This window comes from Hyperoodon ampullatus (assembly GCF_949752795.1).
Source record: "Hyperoodon ampullatus genome assembly, chromosome: 4".
Taxonomy (NCBI): domain Eukaryota; kingdom Metazoa; phylum Chordata; class Mammalia; order Artiodactyla; family Ziphiidae; genus Hyperoodon; species Hyperoodon ampullatus.
Window position 1 is genome coordinate 163685269 of NC_136917.1, and position 15937 is coordinate 163701205.

Sequence of the window (15937 nt, forward strand, 5' to 3'; positions counted from 1 at the left end):
GCGACTCGAGAGACGTACTCACACCCTGGATTCCCTCAGCCCCCCAGCTCCGCGTGCATCAGCCCCGCCGGAGGAAAGGGGACCAGGTGCGAGGGAGCAAGAGACGGGAGAAGGGCCGCTGAGACAGACACGCTGCGCTGGGCACTAACACACCCTCCGCCCCGCTGAAACCCTTCAGTGGCTCCCATATAAGCAAGGAAGTCTACATCTGGACCCGTCCCGCCACTCCAGCTTGTATTCTGCGATTGCCCTACACACACCCATACCTGTGTCCAAACACCTGACGACCCTAGCCTGCGCTTTCATGCCTGTGACTGGCTCCATCCAGGCCCCGGCACGAATGGCTTACCACCTACCACCTCAGGGCACGTGCCGTGCGGGTGGCCTCGCTGGGGGTGCCATGGCTGGAGTCACCCAGCGTTCAACCACTCCTCACTAGAGCCACACGTGTAACCGTGCAACTCAAGTGGCCACACTTCTCACCACCTAAATGTATCCGCCTGTAAAAAGGACAGTAAGAGCGCTCACCTCGAGAGACTGCTGTGAAAACAGACGCATAAATACTCAGCACTCAGAAGCGTTAGCTAGCCTGATTAATTCTCATGCTACATCCGTTCGTGTAGAGCAGTGGTAAGATCATTTCTCACTCCTTTTTTCCTTTTCTCCTCTCCACGTAAAGGTGATGGGGCGTGTGAGCCTGTCTTTTTTTAACGTTGTGAGGTTGAGGGGACATACTAGGGAAAAGGTACTTTCCATGTGCTCTAACCCCAGTGAGATTTCAAGTAACAGGTGTGATGTCACCCATGGAGCCCGTGCCAGGGTTAAAAGCAAACAGAAACCAAACTCGCAGGGACTATACATCAAATGCTTAAAATAAAAAGTGACTAAATGTGTTAAGGTCTTTTTTCAATAGTTTAATGTTATCTTTTGGCCTCCTTCCTAGCTTTATCAAATAGGAGAGAAATTCTGATCCTATAAAACAGGCATTTAAGTGAATCATTTTCACAGTATCATTATCAGAAGCATGTCTTTGGGGAAGCCACTTCCCTAATCTTGGCCTCAGTTTTCTCATCTTCAAAACAAGAAGGCTAGACAAGACCTAAATGATCTACATGGTTCCTCTTCCAGTTCTTAGTTCTAACAGACTAGGAATCTATTCACACTTCAAGCAAATTCTGTGGCTACGGGTAGGCATATTTGCCTGCACTCTTGTCTCCTTCCTTTCTAGTCTACAAAATAACCAAAGTGCAATGGCAACACCAGTGCCCAGAGGAGGTTCTCTAAACAAGCATCCCTCTGCACAGCAGCAAATACAAATTCCGCCAAAGACCAACAGGAAAGGGACGCAAAGAGGTCAACAGGAGAACTAAATGCAAAAGGAAGACAGAGCAGAAAGGGAGATTACTGGTAATAGAAATGCGGTGACTCAAGAGATACAAAAGAAGTAAAGCAGAAATTGAGGAATGGGAGGCCCGGAGTATATTCAAATGACTTAAGCCACACTAGATTTCATTCAGATTCCCTGCACAAATGCTTGCCAACTTCCATGGCCACCAAGGACATGTGGCCAAGGACATTTGCTAACTTGCCAAGGCCACCAGGGAAACTATAATATGGCTTTTAAAAGCCACTGTATCTCCTTGGAGAGAAGATAAGTTAGAGGTTCAAGCAATAAAGCTCAATCAATATGATCAGAAAATAAGACATTTAACAGCCAAAATGAAATATTCATCCAACATAAGGACCATCAACTGGAAAGTGAGAGAGATGTGTGAAAGCAAGAAAAATTAAAATAATTTTATTTAAGAAAATACTTCACTCAATAAACTTCTGCTTTAACTTTTTTAAGTAGCAAAATATTAAAGCTGAAAATAACAACAAAAAGAAATTATATTTAAAGTTGGGAATCTGAAATAGCTAGAAGTTTAAATTTTTGTCATGGGAAGGGAAGACAGTGAAACAATGCAAGGAAAGGGGATATTATATGATAAGATAAAATCCTTGATGCTGACCAGTTTCAGAAATTGGGCAATCTTTTGTGTGTGTCAAGTTGGGGTGGGGATGAGGAGTGTCCACCACTTAGCACAAAGAGGCCACTGAAGTCCACAGGCTCAAATGATCACCAGAGCAAAAAGTTTCCTTCTAGAAAACATACCCATCACTAGAAAAGTAGTAGAGAAAAGTAAAAGTCTTGGGCTTCCCTGGTGGCACAGTGGTTGAGAGTCCGCCTGCAGGGGACATGGGTTTGTGCCCCGGTCCGGGAGGATCCCACATGCCGCAGAGTGGCTGGGCCCGTGAGCCATGGCCGCTGAGCCTGCGTGTCCGGAGCCTGTGCTCCGCAACGGGAGAGGCCACAACAGTGAGAGGCCCGCGTACGGCAAAAAAAAAAAAAAAAAAAAAAAGGAAAAAAAAAAAGAAAAGTAAAAGTCTTAAATCTGACTTGATTTCTTGAGGACCCTGGCATGTGAGTCATACTCAAGTACACAGTCGAGTTAAATTTTAAAACCAAAATGCTAATAATTCCCACTTAGAAAATTATTAGTTTAGTACCATAATGTTACTTTAAAGTATTTTCAAGCTCCCATTTTCTCTCAGAGATGAATTATTTTACTCTCAATATTAAGGCAATATACACCATTGAGTAGGTTACATGACATTGTCTACTAAATTATAACCTTCCTCTTGCTCTTTTCAAAGACCTGGATAACAATAAATGTTTGAAAACTTAATTTTAAAATGCTTACTACATGTAGACAAAATTACACTACTCCCCAAAACAAAAGCTATAAGCGAAAAACACAGGGCTCAGTGAAGCAGAAGACATTTCTGTGAAGCCAATTTTTCAATTTCTGATGCAAGTAAACACATGATATGAAAAAGTGAATGCTAACATATATGCAAAGCTAACAAGACAGCACGTTAATCACTCACTGTTATGAACATCTGCACCAAGCTTCCCTTAGTTATCTAAAAAAGCTCAACTGAGTATGGCTCTGTTCAGCTCTCTGGACTTGAACGCGGCAGTTCATGCTTAACTTGGCCTGTCCTAGAAGACTAATGGCCCAGGCAGTGTTGCTGAAGTGTCAACCACTGTGACACCACGCACCATCCCACACAGGCACAGGAAAAGCAAAGACCACTCAACCCAGCCTTTCTCCACCTCTTAGCGGTTGTAGAGATGAGTGAACAACACATCAAATGCGGGAAAGTACCGGCACCCAGGCTGAAATTCCACCTCCCATCTGCAAGTGGACTTTCCACGGCTGGCTCGGGCTATTCCACGTGACTTCCAGAGGTGCCTGGGGACAACCCAGACACCCTCAACAAGGAGGTTTCTCAGAGGCATCCCAGCTCTGAAGCAGGTTCTACATCCAGGAGGGGGAAGGGGAAGGAGGGAGTCGCTGTTACCCCATCAAAGACAGCCACCCCCCTCCCCGGGGCTGCTAAGGTGGGTGGGAAGACACATTCGCACAAAAGCACATTGAGCAACACCCGAGGACAACGGCGTCACAGTTTGCTGTTCACGGCCCTTCTGAGAATCCACAGCTCTCCTCAGAACCTCGGTCCAGAAAAACATAAATACACGCATAATTTTGCCTTCCACTTCAGAGGGGTACACAGACACATCATGTTCCCCCCTACACACGGCCAGCCTGTGGACCCCAGATTCAAACCCTGTCCCACCGTCAGGCAGACAGAGAAGGACCATGGAGTAGTCTCACTTCTCAATTTCCTAAGCATGTCTAGCCTGGCCACCAACCATGTCCCAGAACCATCCTGGTCCTCAAGGATTGTAGTACCAGCTTAGCTAAGAGGAAGAAGTGACACAGCCTAAGTTTCAACTGTATGGGTCAGGTGAGCAGGGGATGGAGTACAGGAGACCTGCTGATAGGAGGAGTGAGGACATTTCCAAAAAAGTCAACTGAATCTGGTCTGACCTAATACTTCCTCAAAAGGGACCCTGAATCATCTTGTGAGCCATCCTTAGGGCTTGTCCAAGGGATGTCAGCCAACCACAGCTCTCAGGTGAACTAAGAAAAAAAGGAAAGAAAGGAAAGGAAGGAAAGAGATTTAGGAAGGAGCTTATCCATATGATTTTTATGTCTTTCTTTTTTCTTTTTTTTGCGGTACACGGGCCTCTCACTGCTGTGGCCTCTCCCGTTGCGGAGCACAGGCTCCGGACGCGCAGGCTCAGCGGCCATGGCTCACGGGCCCAGCCGCTCCGCAGCATGTGGGATCTTCCCAGACCGGGGCACGAACCCGCGTCCCCTGCATCGGCAAGCGGACTCTCAACCACCGCGCCACCAGGGAAGCCCGATTTTTATGTCTTTCTTCCCCACTATTTCTCTCCCTTGCAAAACACAGTGAGCTTAGTCACAAGGACTTTGTGTCCTACAGTACAGCCTGTAGGAAATGAGCCATCCCTTCCCCTACCCTTCACTGTACCTCTCAGAGTCACAGCCCAGATGTACAATATAATGGCTACAGAAGTTGGGCTGTGATTTGTAGTCATAATTTCTATCCACTGAATGAATTAAAATGACTCTGTGGGGTATCTCAAAACATCTGCATTTTATGGTGTTTCATATTTCCAGATGCAAACATTTTACTCAATTCCTGTGCAGGTCAAACCTAACTCTCTGGGTGGGAAGAAGGGATTTGGCTCCCATGACAGAACAGCACAAGATTCAAAAACTATTTTAGGACCTAGTTTAGGCATTGCACTATTTATTTATATCTACACTCAACTATTAGGCTGCATATATCATCATGTAAGAACTGATGTGCACACATTATACTGCAAACTATATAATGGCAATGTTTATATGCTGCAGTACAGTTTCTTTAGCCCTTAAGAAAATATCAGAGTGCAGTGAGAAGTAGCCCCACTGCCCATATAATAAACAAGGAAGCCCAGAACGTAAGATATGATGCTCAGAAGCTGATATTTGAAGTTGTCTTCACCTCCTTTCCCTGGCTCCCCCGTGCTCTCTTATGAGAGTTAAAAGAGAATGAGATCATCAAAGACAACAAAAACAGGAAGAAAAAGAAATTAAGCTAGTAAGTAAATGGCAAATTGGAATATCTATTCCAGAAAAAAAAAAAAAAAAAGTGAAGTCTGCATGATTATATGTCATGTCCCTCTACCTAGTTTTGCTGAGAAAGCCAGAAAGACATGGGGGGAGGTCACCACCCAGGCATCAGGGAACCTGGCCCTGAAACCTACTCCCTGTGCCTCCCTGGCCAAGCTGCACCTATCAAATCTGCAACTCAGTTTCCTAACCGATGAAATGACAAACCTAGGCTGGGTTGTTACATTCCCTTCAGCTGCATGCCCATAATTCTACTGACAGTAGAGAGAAGAGACACCTGTGCCACAGAACCTTTTCGTCAGGGAAGAGTGTTCCTTTTGCACCATGACCCATTTCCCCAGGTGCTCAGACTCTGGGAACCACATCCAGCAGAAATGCTTGCCAAATAACTCTGTGTAGTTGGGGGACCGTGGTTTGGACTTCAAAGTTTCTGCGTCTCCCAGGAGGGCACGACACAGCTGAGGCTGAGAAGCGGCATCTGAGGGCCAGGGCCGCTAGGTGGGGAGCACAGCTGAGACCACCGGGGCCTAAGTGCGGCAGCAGCAGTCAGCCTGGAAGCTGCAGGCAGGAACAAGCACGGGCTGGGAAAGGGCAGGGGCAAAGACTGCCCCCACGTGCACCCCAACTTCACCCGCTGCAGAGTCTTAGGTAGGGCTCAAACCCAGGGAGCAAAACTGCAGCCACCTCTGCTCACATGGGCCTGCACAGTGGTTTCAATTAAAAAATAAAAGGCTACTATTTAAAAATCAGGGGAATCCCCTGGAAGCCCAGTGGTGACGATCTCCGGCGGGGGAACTAAGATCCCGCAAGCCGTGTGGCACGGACAAAAAATTAAAAAAAATAAAAGTGAAACACCTGGATGTAATTTAAAAATAAAATAAAAATCAGGACATTTCAAACAAAAGTCAGAATATCTGGAATCTTCTATAGGCTGGAACTTAGGGGACCCTGTCCCCATAGGACTCAGATCTCCAGGAGCCCATGGGACACCTGCCTAGCTCCTGGGGGCAGGAGTTTGAGACCTCCTGCTCTAAATCTTAACCCATTAAGTGTGGATAATATACCACCCCAAGGGGCTTGGGTGCTCAAGGAGAAGGTCAAAGCCCACGATAAAGAGCCATGCATGCGAGAATTATTGTGTAATACATTATCTGCAATAACAGCTCCCCCAGGACCCCTTTTTAGGAAATGGGGCGGGGGGTGGTGGAAAGCACACTTTCCGGCCAATTAAGATCTCTGTCAAACTGGTTACCTGAGTGCTTCTGTCGATTTTGGAATTCCAAAAGCATTTATATGTGACTAGAACTTGAAAGTGCAGAAAAGTTTCAGCCTTCAAGTTTATACTCTGCTTCCACCCCGACCCCAAATCCTTGCAGAAACTGTAAACTCTTCCGATGTACGCAGCCGCCTTTACAGTTCAATAAAGAATTGATCTAAGCAGCACTGCCTTTCGCATTTAAAAATCAAGGCGGTTGGGGACATCTAGTTAAGCAGCTACCAGGCAAAAGAATGGGGGCAGACTCCGTCCAAAGTCTGTCCAACAGGCGGGACGCTCATCAAGCACAGACTTGCCTTCCAAGAACAAACAGGTCGCGTGGCTCAGCTTTCCTGGGGTTGTGACAGCGACAACCTTAGTCCGCTGCCGCGACAGGTTGGGGGGAAGCGCTAATGGAGTGGGTTATAAGATAATATGCTTCTGGAGTCTGTTTCCCAAGTTGCTGGAGCTTTCTTTAGCTTCAGAGCTATGGAAATGTCAAAAAAGCGGGGGGAGTACTGGATAACCATAATTTTAAAGCGCGCCTTCCGTAAAAACTTTTGTCATCGGACACACTGGATACAAAAGTGTCTTCACCGACGACCTTACTTAAAAGCAAGGGGGCGAAGGGCCCTCCGCCGGCTCCTCCCCCGCCCGTGGGTGCCGAGCCCGGGGCCCCACGCCGCCCCCGCCGTCCCCGCCCCGCGCCCCGCACTCACTGCTCGGCCGGGCACCGCACCGCGGCTCGCGGCTGCCCCCCGGCCACCGCTTTCTCGCCCTCCAGCGCCGCGGCCCCCGCCTCCCGCGCCGGCTTCTCGGCACAGCTCTCCCCCGGCCATGCTCCGGGCTGAAGCATCGTCCCCCGACTCATGGGGCCTCCGCCGGCGGCGGCGCCGCAGGGGTTCGGCCGCCTCCCAGCGATCCGGAGCCCCTCCCGTCTGGGCGCCAGGCCGTGGCCGCCGCTGCAGCTCTGCTGCCCGCCGGCTAACGACGGTTCACAGGACACTTACGCGCGCGTCACCACCGCCCGCCCCGCGGCCTCTGACCCGCGGCGAGGGGGCGCGGCCCGCGACGGCTGGGAGTCCTGCGACGCGGAGCCTGCGCATGCGCCTGCGCGGGCCGAGCCGCCCGAGAGGACCGCCCACGCGAAGCACTACTGCGCGTGCTCCACCCCCGCGCGCCGCCGGCCAGCCCCAGAGTTCCCCGCGCGCGGTCATTGACCTAAGAGTCGCGGCAGCTCCTTGTCCTCGCGTCCCCGGGCGTGAGGGAGAGAAAGTGGGGGACGAGCGGCGGGACTCGGCTTCGGTGAGGAGGAGGAGGGCCGGCCTGGGGCGTGAAGGGCGTTAATATGTTTGGGCGCCTTACAGTGTCGCTCTGGGCTTCGGAGCCTCGCCCTCCGCCGGAGGAGTTTCCTCGGCTGTAGAGCGAGGGATGTGGTCCAAGTGGGTGATGTGCTGCTTCACCGGCCTCCCAGGGGCAATGCCATCACCACCTGCCCCGAGCCTGGAGCCCGGCGGGCTCTGGCCTTCGGCTTGGTGCGGGCTTGTCACTCCAGAGCTGAGTTAACAGCCGTCCCCTCCGTGAGAAGGGGGACACGGTCCTACCCAACCGGTGAGCCAGCGCAGCAGCGTGTGTGTGTGTGTGTGTGTGTGTGTGTGTGTGTGTGTGTGTGTGTGTTGTTGGACTACATTCTTTCAAATAGGAAATTTGGGGGGCTTTCCTGGTGGCTTGGTGGTTAGGAATCCGCCTGCCAATGCAGGGGACACGGGTTAGAGCCCTGGTCTAGGAAGATCCCACATGCCGCTGAGCAACCAAGCCCATGTGCCACAACTACTGAGCCACGTGCCACAACTGCTGAGCCTTCACTCTAGAGCCCATGAGCCACAACTACTGAGCCTGCGCTCTAGAGCCTGCAAGCCACAACTCCTGAGCCCACGTGCCACAACTGCTGAGCCTGTGCTAGCCCACGAGCCACAACTACTGAGCCCGTGTGCCACAACTGCTGAGGCTGCGCTCTAGAGCCTGCGAGCCACAACTACTGAGCCCTTGTGCCATAACTACTGAAGCCCAGAGCCCATGCTCCACAACAACAGAGGCTGCTGCAGTGAGAAGTCCATAAACTATAACAAAGAGTGGCCCCCACTCACCACAACTAGGGAAAGCCTGCAGCCCCAAAGACCCAACGCAGCCATAAATAAATAAATAAAATAAATCTATTTTTTAAAAAACTAATAGGAAATTTGATTTAGGAGGAGCAAGAGCAAAGGGAAAATATTAACAGACTTCAAAGATGAGAAGACAAAAATGCTTCCTGTCCAGGGAGGGAATAGCGGAGTAGATGCTAAAGATGAGCAGCAGTCATGGGTGCAAGGGGCAAAGAGCACAGGCCAAAGTATGGAGGAAGGGAATGGCTTGGGCAGTTTGGAAACCTACAAGGGGTTCTGGGGTAAAACGGGTTCATAATGGGGTTTTATTGAAAGATGAACCTGGAAGAAGGGTACTGGAGACCAGATCTTGAAAAGCCTCCTTCAGCTGATGAGGAACCTTGTGTTTGATCCTCCTTGAAAGATCGGAAGGAGATTATTTTAAAAGGTCATTTTGTCTGCAGTTAGAGAAAAGGTTGGAGAAGGGCAAGACAGGGAAACCAATATAGGGAGACTATGTAGTAATGGGCATCAAAGGTAGAAACTGGCTGAAAAGAATACTTGCATTTTATGGCAAAAAACTGTGGCGGGTTTTCTGCTTTAATTTTATTTGAAAAAGTAAAATACACATGCTAAAAAAATTCAGAGCATACAAAAGAATATGCAGTCAAATTTTGTATGGATGTTAAGGGTGTGGGATTATAGTGGGATGACTAGTGTCCCCTAAAATTCATTCTCCAACTAGAAATGCAATGTGACCTTATTTGGAAATAGGTTCTTTGAAGATGTAATCAGGTAAAATGAGGTCCTGCTGGATTAGAGTGGGTCCTAAATCTAATGTGTGGTATCCTTATATAAGAAGAGAGGATGCAGACATATATAGACACAGAAGGAATTAGGACATGTGAAGATGGAGGCAGAGATTGGGGTGATGTAGCTTGAAGCCAAGAAATGCCAGGAGCTGCTGGTAGCTAGGAAAAGACAACGCTTATTCCAAAGAGCCTGCAGGAGAAGCTGACAACTTGAGTTCAGATATCTACTCTCAAGAACTGTGAGAATAAATTGCTGTTGTTTTAAGCCTCTCGGTTTGTGGTACTTTGCAGTAACAGCCCTAGGAAACTAATACAGGGATAAAGATGAAGGCTTGTAAAATCCTGTCAGGCTGAATTTACTGATAAGAGCCTACAAAGCAGATACATTTTACCTCAAAGGGTTAGAAAGGGTTAGAAAAAGATTGAGTTTGTTTGATTGTTTGCTGAGTATGTCTCTTCCAATTGTACCTGTGGAACTAAGAAAATAACCACAAGATGGCTTTCAGAGCCCAATGGACCCACTGTGAGAAGAAACTGAGTGAAAACACCATTGATCACTTGACTTCCTTCCACCCAAAAGTGCCTACACTAAATGAAGTTGAACTGCCTAGGATACTGTAGAGGAAGATCTCCAAAGTCTTGGGAAGATGGGAATCTTAGAGTTGATTTATCATGTAAGACTTTCTCACCCACCTTGGGAGGGTCCAGAGGACATTACCCATCAACATGACTATGAGAAGTAATTTGTGAAGTGAGTCCCAGCACCCTTGAGGAGATCTGCAATTGCTCCTCTCTGTATTCAGATGTATCTTACAATGGAACATGTTATCATCAAACTGAGATTCTTAAATGCAGTGGTGATGATGGGATCTCATGGTGGCAGGTAGGTACCAGTGTGGTTGCTGTAATGGACAGCTGAGCCAAAGCAGTAATCAGAATTGTCTGACTCACAGAGACCTGTGGTATTGGCTAGTTGATCATGGTGTCCCTAGAAAAGAAATAGATGGATAATTCCTAAATTCTTACTTGGTCTTTATAAGCAGAAGAGTTCTGGGAACTCCCTGGTGGTACAGTGGTTAGGACTCAGTGCTCTCACTGCCGAGGGCCCTGGTTTAATCCTTAGGGAACTAAAATCCCACAAGCTGCACAGCACAGCCAAAAAATAGATTAGCAGAAGAGTTCTGGATCTATGAACAGAAACTGTAACTTGTGTCACCAAAACAGAAAGTCACAGCCCCTCAATCAGTTCCCAGGCTTGAGCGAACTTACATACCCAGAACTCTGAATGAAGGGCAGGCCAGGTCTTCTTGAGGAAGGACCCTACTTCAGTGACAAAAATGTATAGTGTTAATGTTTTCCCCAGCCTTCCCCACAGGGTCCTATAGCCATCAACAAGAGTGACTGTTCATTGGGGGAAAGGAAATAACCAGACTTTTGGGGCTTAGTAGACAGTGGCTTTGACCTAATTCATGGAAACCCAAAATATCACTGTAGTATCTACCTATCAGAGTAGGGGCTTGTGAAGGTCAAATTATCAGTGGAATTTTAGCTCAGGTTTATCTTACATTAGGCCCAGTGGGTCTCTGAACACCTGTGGTTATTTCCCCAGTTCCGGAATGCATAAAAAATGGACATGCTCAGCAGCTGGCAGGATCCCCACAATGGTCCCCTGACCTGTAGAGTGAAGGCTGTTACTGTAGGAAAGGACAAATGGAAGCCACGAGAACTGTTGCTACCTATAAAAATGTAAACCAAAACAATACCACATTTTTGGAGGGATTGCAAAGATTAGTACCACTATCAAGAACTTGAAAGTTGCAAAGGTTGTGATACGCATCACATCCCTTTTCAACTCACCTATTTGGCATGTGCAGAAGACAGATGGATCTTGGAGCATTACTGGATTTTTGTAAGTCCGATTATGTGATGATCCCTGTTGCACTGCTATTCCAGATGTGGTTTCATTGTTGAGCAAATCAACACATTTCCCAGTATCTGGTGTGCAGCTATTGATCTGGCAAATGCTTTTTCCTTTATATGTGTTGAAAAAGACCACCGGAAAGAATCAACGGGCAAGGTCAGCAGCACACCTTCACTGTCCCACCACAGGTTATATCAACCCTTCAGCCCTATGTCATGATTTAGTCTGCAGGGACTAAATCCCCTTCCCCTTACACAGAACATCACACTGGTCTATTATGTTGATGATGATATGCTGATTAGTCCTGGTAGACAGGAAGTACCAATTACTGTACACATACTGGTAAGATATTTGTATGTCAGAGGATGGAAAATAAATCCACCCCAATTCAGAGGCCTTCTACCTCAGTGAAATTTCTAGGGGTCCAGTGGAGTTGAGTATATCAAGATATCACTTCTAAGTGAAGGATAAGTTGTTACATCTGGCCCTCCTACTGTTAAAAAAAAAAAAAGAGGCGTAACATCAACTGAGAGAAGAGAAGTCTCTGCAACGGTCCGGGCTGCTGTGTAACTTACTCTGCCACTTGGGTCATATGATTCAGTTGATCCAGTGATGCTTGAAGTGGCAGATAGAGATGATATTTGGAGTCTTTGGCAAGTACATATAAGTGAATCACAATGCAAACCTTTAGGATTTTGTAGCAAAGCCCTGCCATCTTGTGAAGATAACTACTCTCCTTGTGAGAAACAAGTTTTGGCTTGCTGATGGACCTTAGCAGAAATGAATACTTACCCATGGGCCAAGTTACAATGTGACCTGAGCTCAGTGATAAATCATACTGATGGTATGTAACCTTGATATGATCGGATGCAAAGGGCACCACACCTATGTGATCTTCCAAACCCATAACCCCAGTCTAATGAGAGGAACACCGGACAAATTACAAACTCCATTAGAGGGGCATCCTAAAAATTACTTCACCAGTTCTCTTCAAAACTGTCAAGGCCACCAAAAACAAAAGTCTGAGAAATGATCACTCGAGAGGAGCCTAAGGAGACATGACAACTAAATGTAATGTGGTATTCTGGATGGGGTCCTGGAACAGAAAAAGACATTAGGTTAAACAAAAGAAGTATGAATAAACTGTGGACTTTAGTTAACAATAATGGATCAAAATTGGCTCATTAAGTAATAAATATACCATACTAATGTAAGATGTTAGTAATAGGAGAAATTGGGTACAGGGTATATAGGAGCTCTGTACTATCATATCCATTTTTCTATAAATATAAAACTATTCCCCCCCAAAGTCTATTATATTAGAAAAAAATCAAACTCAAATCACCATGTCACAAAATGTTAAACCAAGACTTTCCAAAATAAGGAAGAATGTAAAATCATGTTCTTATTTTGTACTTCAATAGAAAGATTTAAATTTAAAATTTAATTATTTCATCTTTAATCCTTTAAAATTGCTATTGTGTATGTGTTTTATAGTATACATAATACATAAACACAGAGGTACACATGTATTTTTAATGTATATGTGCATATTGGGAATGTCCAAAAATTTTTTAACCAGCATTACAGAACTAAATTATTAGAGAGCAAGTGTGTAAACTAAATAAGTCAAAAACTAAATCAGAGTTTCTAAGAGGAAGTTGTGAAACGTAAGCCCATGAACTGTGATATAATTACAATTAGCCTATTGTTATGTCAAGATGAATAAAAAATAGCAGAAAAATCTATAAGCCTAAGTAAAAGCCTATATAATAACATTGCTAGAGACAATTCCAGTTAGTTTCCAGCTTCCTCTTAAAATCAAATATTCCTAAATTAGATAACTAAGAGCAAAATGGTGACATAATAATGTGTAAGTCCTTAGACTTGGTAACATATTTTGAACCATCTCAAACTGATATTACTTCTTCAATGGCCTTCCCTAGAATAGTTAATGCATGAAAGATTCTGAGCTCCTTTTCTTTGAATACTTCAACCCTTATTTACAGTAACTGTTCATGAAGAATACTACTGAGCCATTACAGTTTTTATCTGTTTGTTGGAATGATTGATTTTTTAAGTTCTCTATAAGGAACTTAGTACAAGTTGGACGCATATCTCCCTCTTCAATACCAAAAACTCATATTTTACAGCAAAGTTAAAACACCCTATATTTTTACTCTATGGAATTTCCCAATGTCAGAACTATAAAAAATAGACTACAAGTGTATTCCGTACATCAGTTTCTAAAGTAGTCACAGGTACTTTTTAGTTTATTCTAGTTTCACAGGTTCATGTACTATACTCAAGCTTGGCAGGAAGTATCACTAGTTTCACTTAAAAATTAACTACTCTAGGAATACCTGTGTATTTATTTGAAAGACACCCCCCCTTTTCAGCATGTCTCTTGATTGTAGAATGCTCATTATTTTTAAATAGGACTTTGGGGGTGGGAGCTACTATTTTTTTGCAGTTCTGAGACTAGAAGAAATAACTTTACAGGGAAAAAATTAGGAGAAATAGTTCATTAAAAAATATCTTGCACTAGTAATAGTTTACCTGAAAACCCCCAAAATTGTCCACAAGAGTTTTTCTTGGGAGAAGTGTGTCATAATGAAATTTTATCATGAAATTCAAACTATTTCATACATAAGGAGATGACAGAGGATGATGTTATAAAAAGACTTGGAATTCTGGACAATATTAAATGAGTCTTTTGCCTCCAGCTAAACAGAATTTCATCCTAAACAAATAATTCAGGCAGCTGATTATTTTAAATTATTTGAAGAGCTTCTAAAATGGAATTCCATACCCTTAGTACATTAATATCTGCTATGGACTGAATCATGGCCCCTCCAAATTCATATGTTGAATGTAGCTATATTTGGTGATATGAGCTGAATATTTGTGTCCTCCCAAAATTCATGTGTTGAAACCCTATACTCAAATGGGATGGTTTTAAGAGGTGGGACCATTGGGAGGTAATTAGGATCAAATGAGGTCAAGAGGGTAAAGTCCTCATGAATGAGATTAGTGCCTTATAAGAGTCACAAGAGTATCTGGCCTTGCATTTAGGCCTTTAATCCATTTTGAGTGATTTTTGTATATGGTGTTAGAGAATGTTCTGATTTCATTCTTTTACATGTAGCTGTCCAGTTTTCCCAGCACCACTTATTGAAGAGACTGTCTTTCCTCCATTGTATATTCTTGCCTCTGTTGTCATAGATTAATTGACCATAAGTGCATGGGTTTATTTCTGGGCTTTCTGTCCTGTTCCATTGATCTATGTGTCTTTTTTTTGTACCATACTATTTTGATTACTGTAGCTTTGTAGTATAGTCTGAAGTCAGGGCACGTGATTCCTCCAGCTCTGTTCTTCTTTCTCAAGATTGTTTTGGCTATTTAGTTTCTTTTCTGTTTCCACACACAATTAAAATATTTTTGTTCCAGTTCTGTGAAAAACGCCATTGGTAATTTGATAGGGTTTGCATTGAATCCGTAGATTACTTTGGGTAGTATGGTCATTTCAACAATATTGATTCTTCCAATCCAAGAACACGGTATATCTTTCCATCTGTTTGTGTCATCTTCATCATATAGTTTTTGGAGTACAGGAACTGCTAGGGGAAAATATAAGCATAACACTCTTTGACATAAATCGCAGCAATATTTTTGGGGGTCTGTCTCCTAGAGTAATGGAAACAAAACCAAAAATAAACAAATGAGACCTAATTAAACTTAAAAGCTTTTTCACAGCAAAAGAAATCATAAACAAAATGGAAAGACAACCTACAGACTGGGAGAAAATATTTGCAAACAATGCAACCAACAAGCGATTGATATACAAACAGCTCATACAGCTCAATATCAAAAAACAAACAACCCAATCAAAAAATGGGCAGAAGGGACTTCCCTGGTGATGCAGTGGTTAAAAATCTGCCTGCCAGTGCAGGGGACATGGGTTCAAGCCCTGGTCCAGGAAGATTCCACATGCTGTGGAGCAACTAAGCCCGTGTACCACAACTACTGAACCTGCACTCTAGAGCCTGCGAGCCGCAACTACTGAGCCCGAGTGCCACAAATACTGAAGCCTGCACACCTAGCGCCCGTGCTTTGCAACAAGAGAAGCCACCACAATGAGAAGCACGCGCACCGCAACGAAGAGTAGCCCCCACTCACCTCAACCAGAGAAAGCCCACACACGGAAACGAAGACCCAACACAGCCAAAACTAAATAAATAAAAATAAATAAATCTATTTTAAAAAATGGGCAGAAGACCTAAACAGACATTTCTCCAAAGAAGACCTACAGCTGGCCAACAGGCACATGAAAAGATGCTCAGCATCACTAATAATTAGAGGAATGCAAATCAAAACTGCAGTGAGGGGCTTCCCTGGTGGCGCAGTGGTTGAGAGTCTGCCTGCCGATGCAGGGGACACGGGTTCGTGTCCCGGTCCGGGAAGATCCCACATGCCGTGGAGCAGCTGGGCCCGTGAGCCATGCCTGCTGAGCCTGTGCGTCCGGAGCCTGTGCTCTGCAACGGGAGAGGCCACAACAGTGAGAGGCCCGCGTACCGCAAAAAAAAAAAAAAAAAAAAAAAAAAAAACTGCAGCGAGGTATTACCTCACACCAGTCAGAATGGCCATCATCAAAAAGTCTACAAATAATAAATGGTGGAGAGGATGTGGACAAAAGGGAACCCTTGTGCACT

The 15937-nt window shown here is 45.2% G+C and overlaps 1 protein-coding gene across 2 annotated transcripts in view; it reads right to left on the reverse strand.

The window, feature by feature from the left end:
* Nucleotides 1-7335, reverse strand: part of OTULIN (OTU deubiquitinase with linear linkage specificity) — a 29723-nt gene extending 22388 nt beyond the window's left edge. For both annotated transcript variants that reach the window (XM_079703639.1, XM_079703638.1), the window contains exon 1: nucleotides 7068-7335. In XM_079703639.1, the coding sequence (XP_079559765.1) occupies nucleotides 7068-7219 (152 nt within the window). In that variant the 5' untranslated portion in view covers nucleotides 7220-7335. The remainder of the gene's footprint in view (nucleotides 1-7067) is intronic.
* Nucleotides 7336-15937: the final 8602 nt, after the last annotated feature.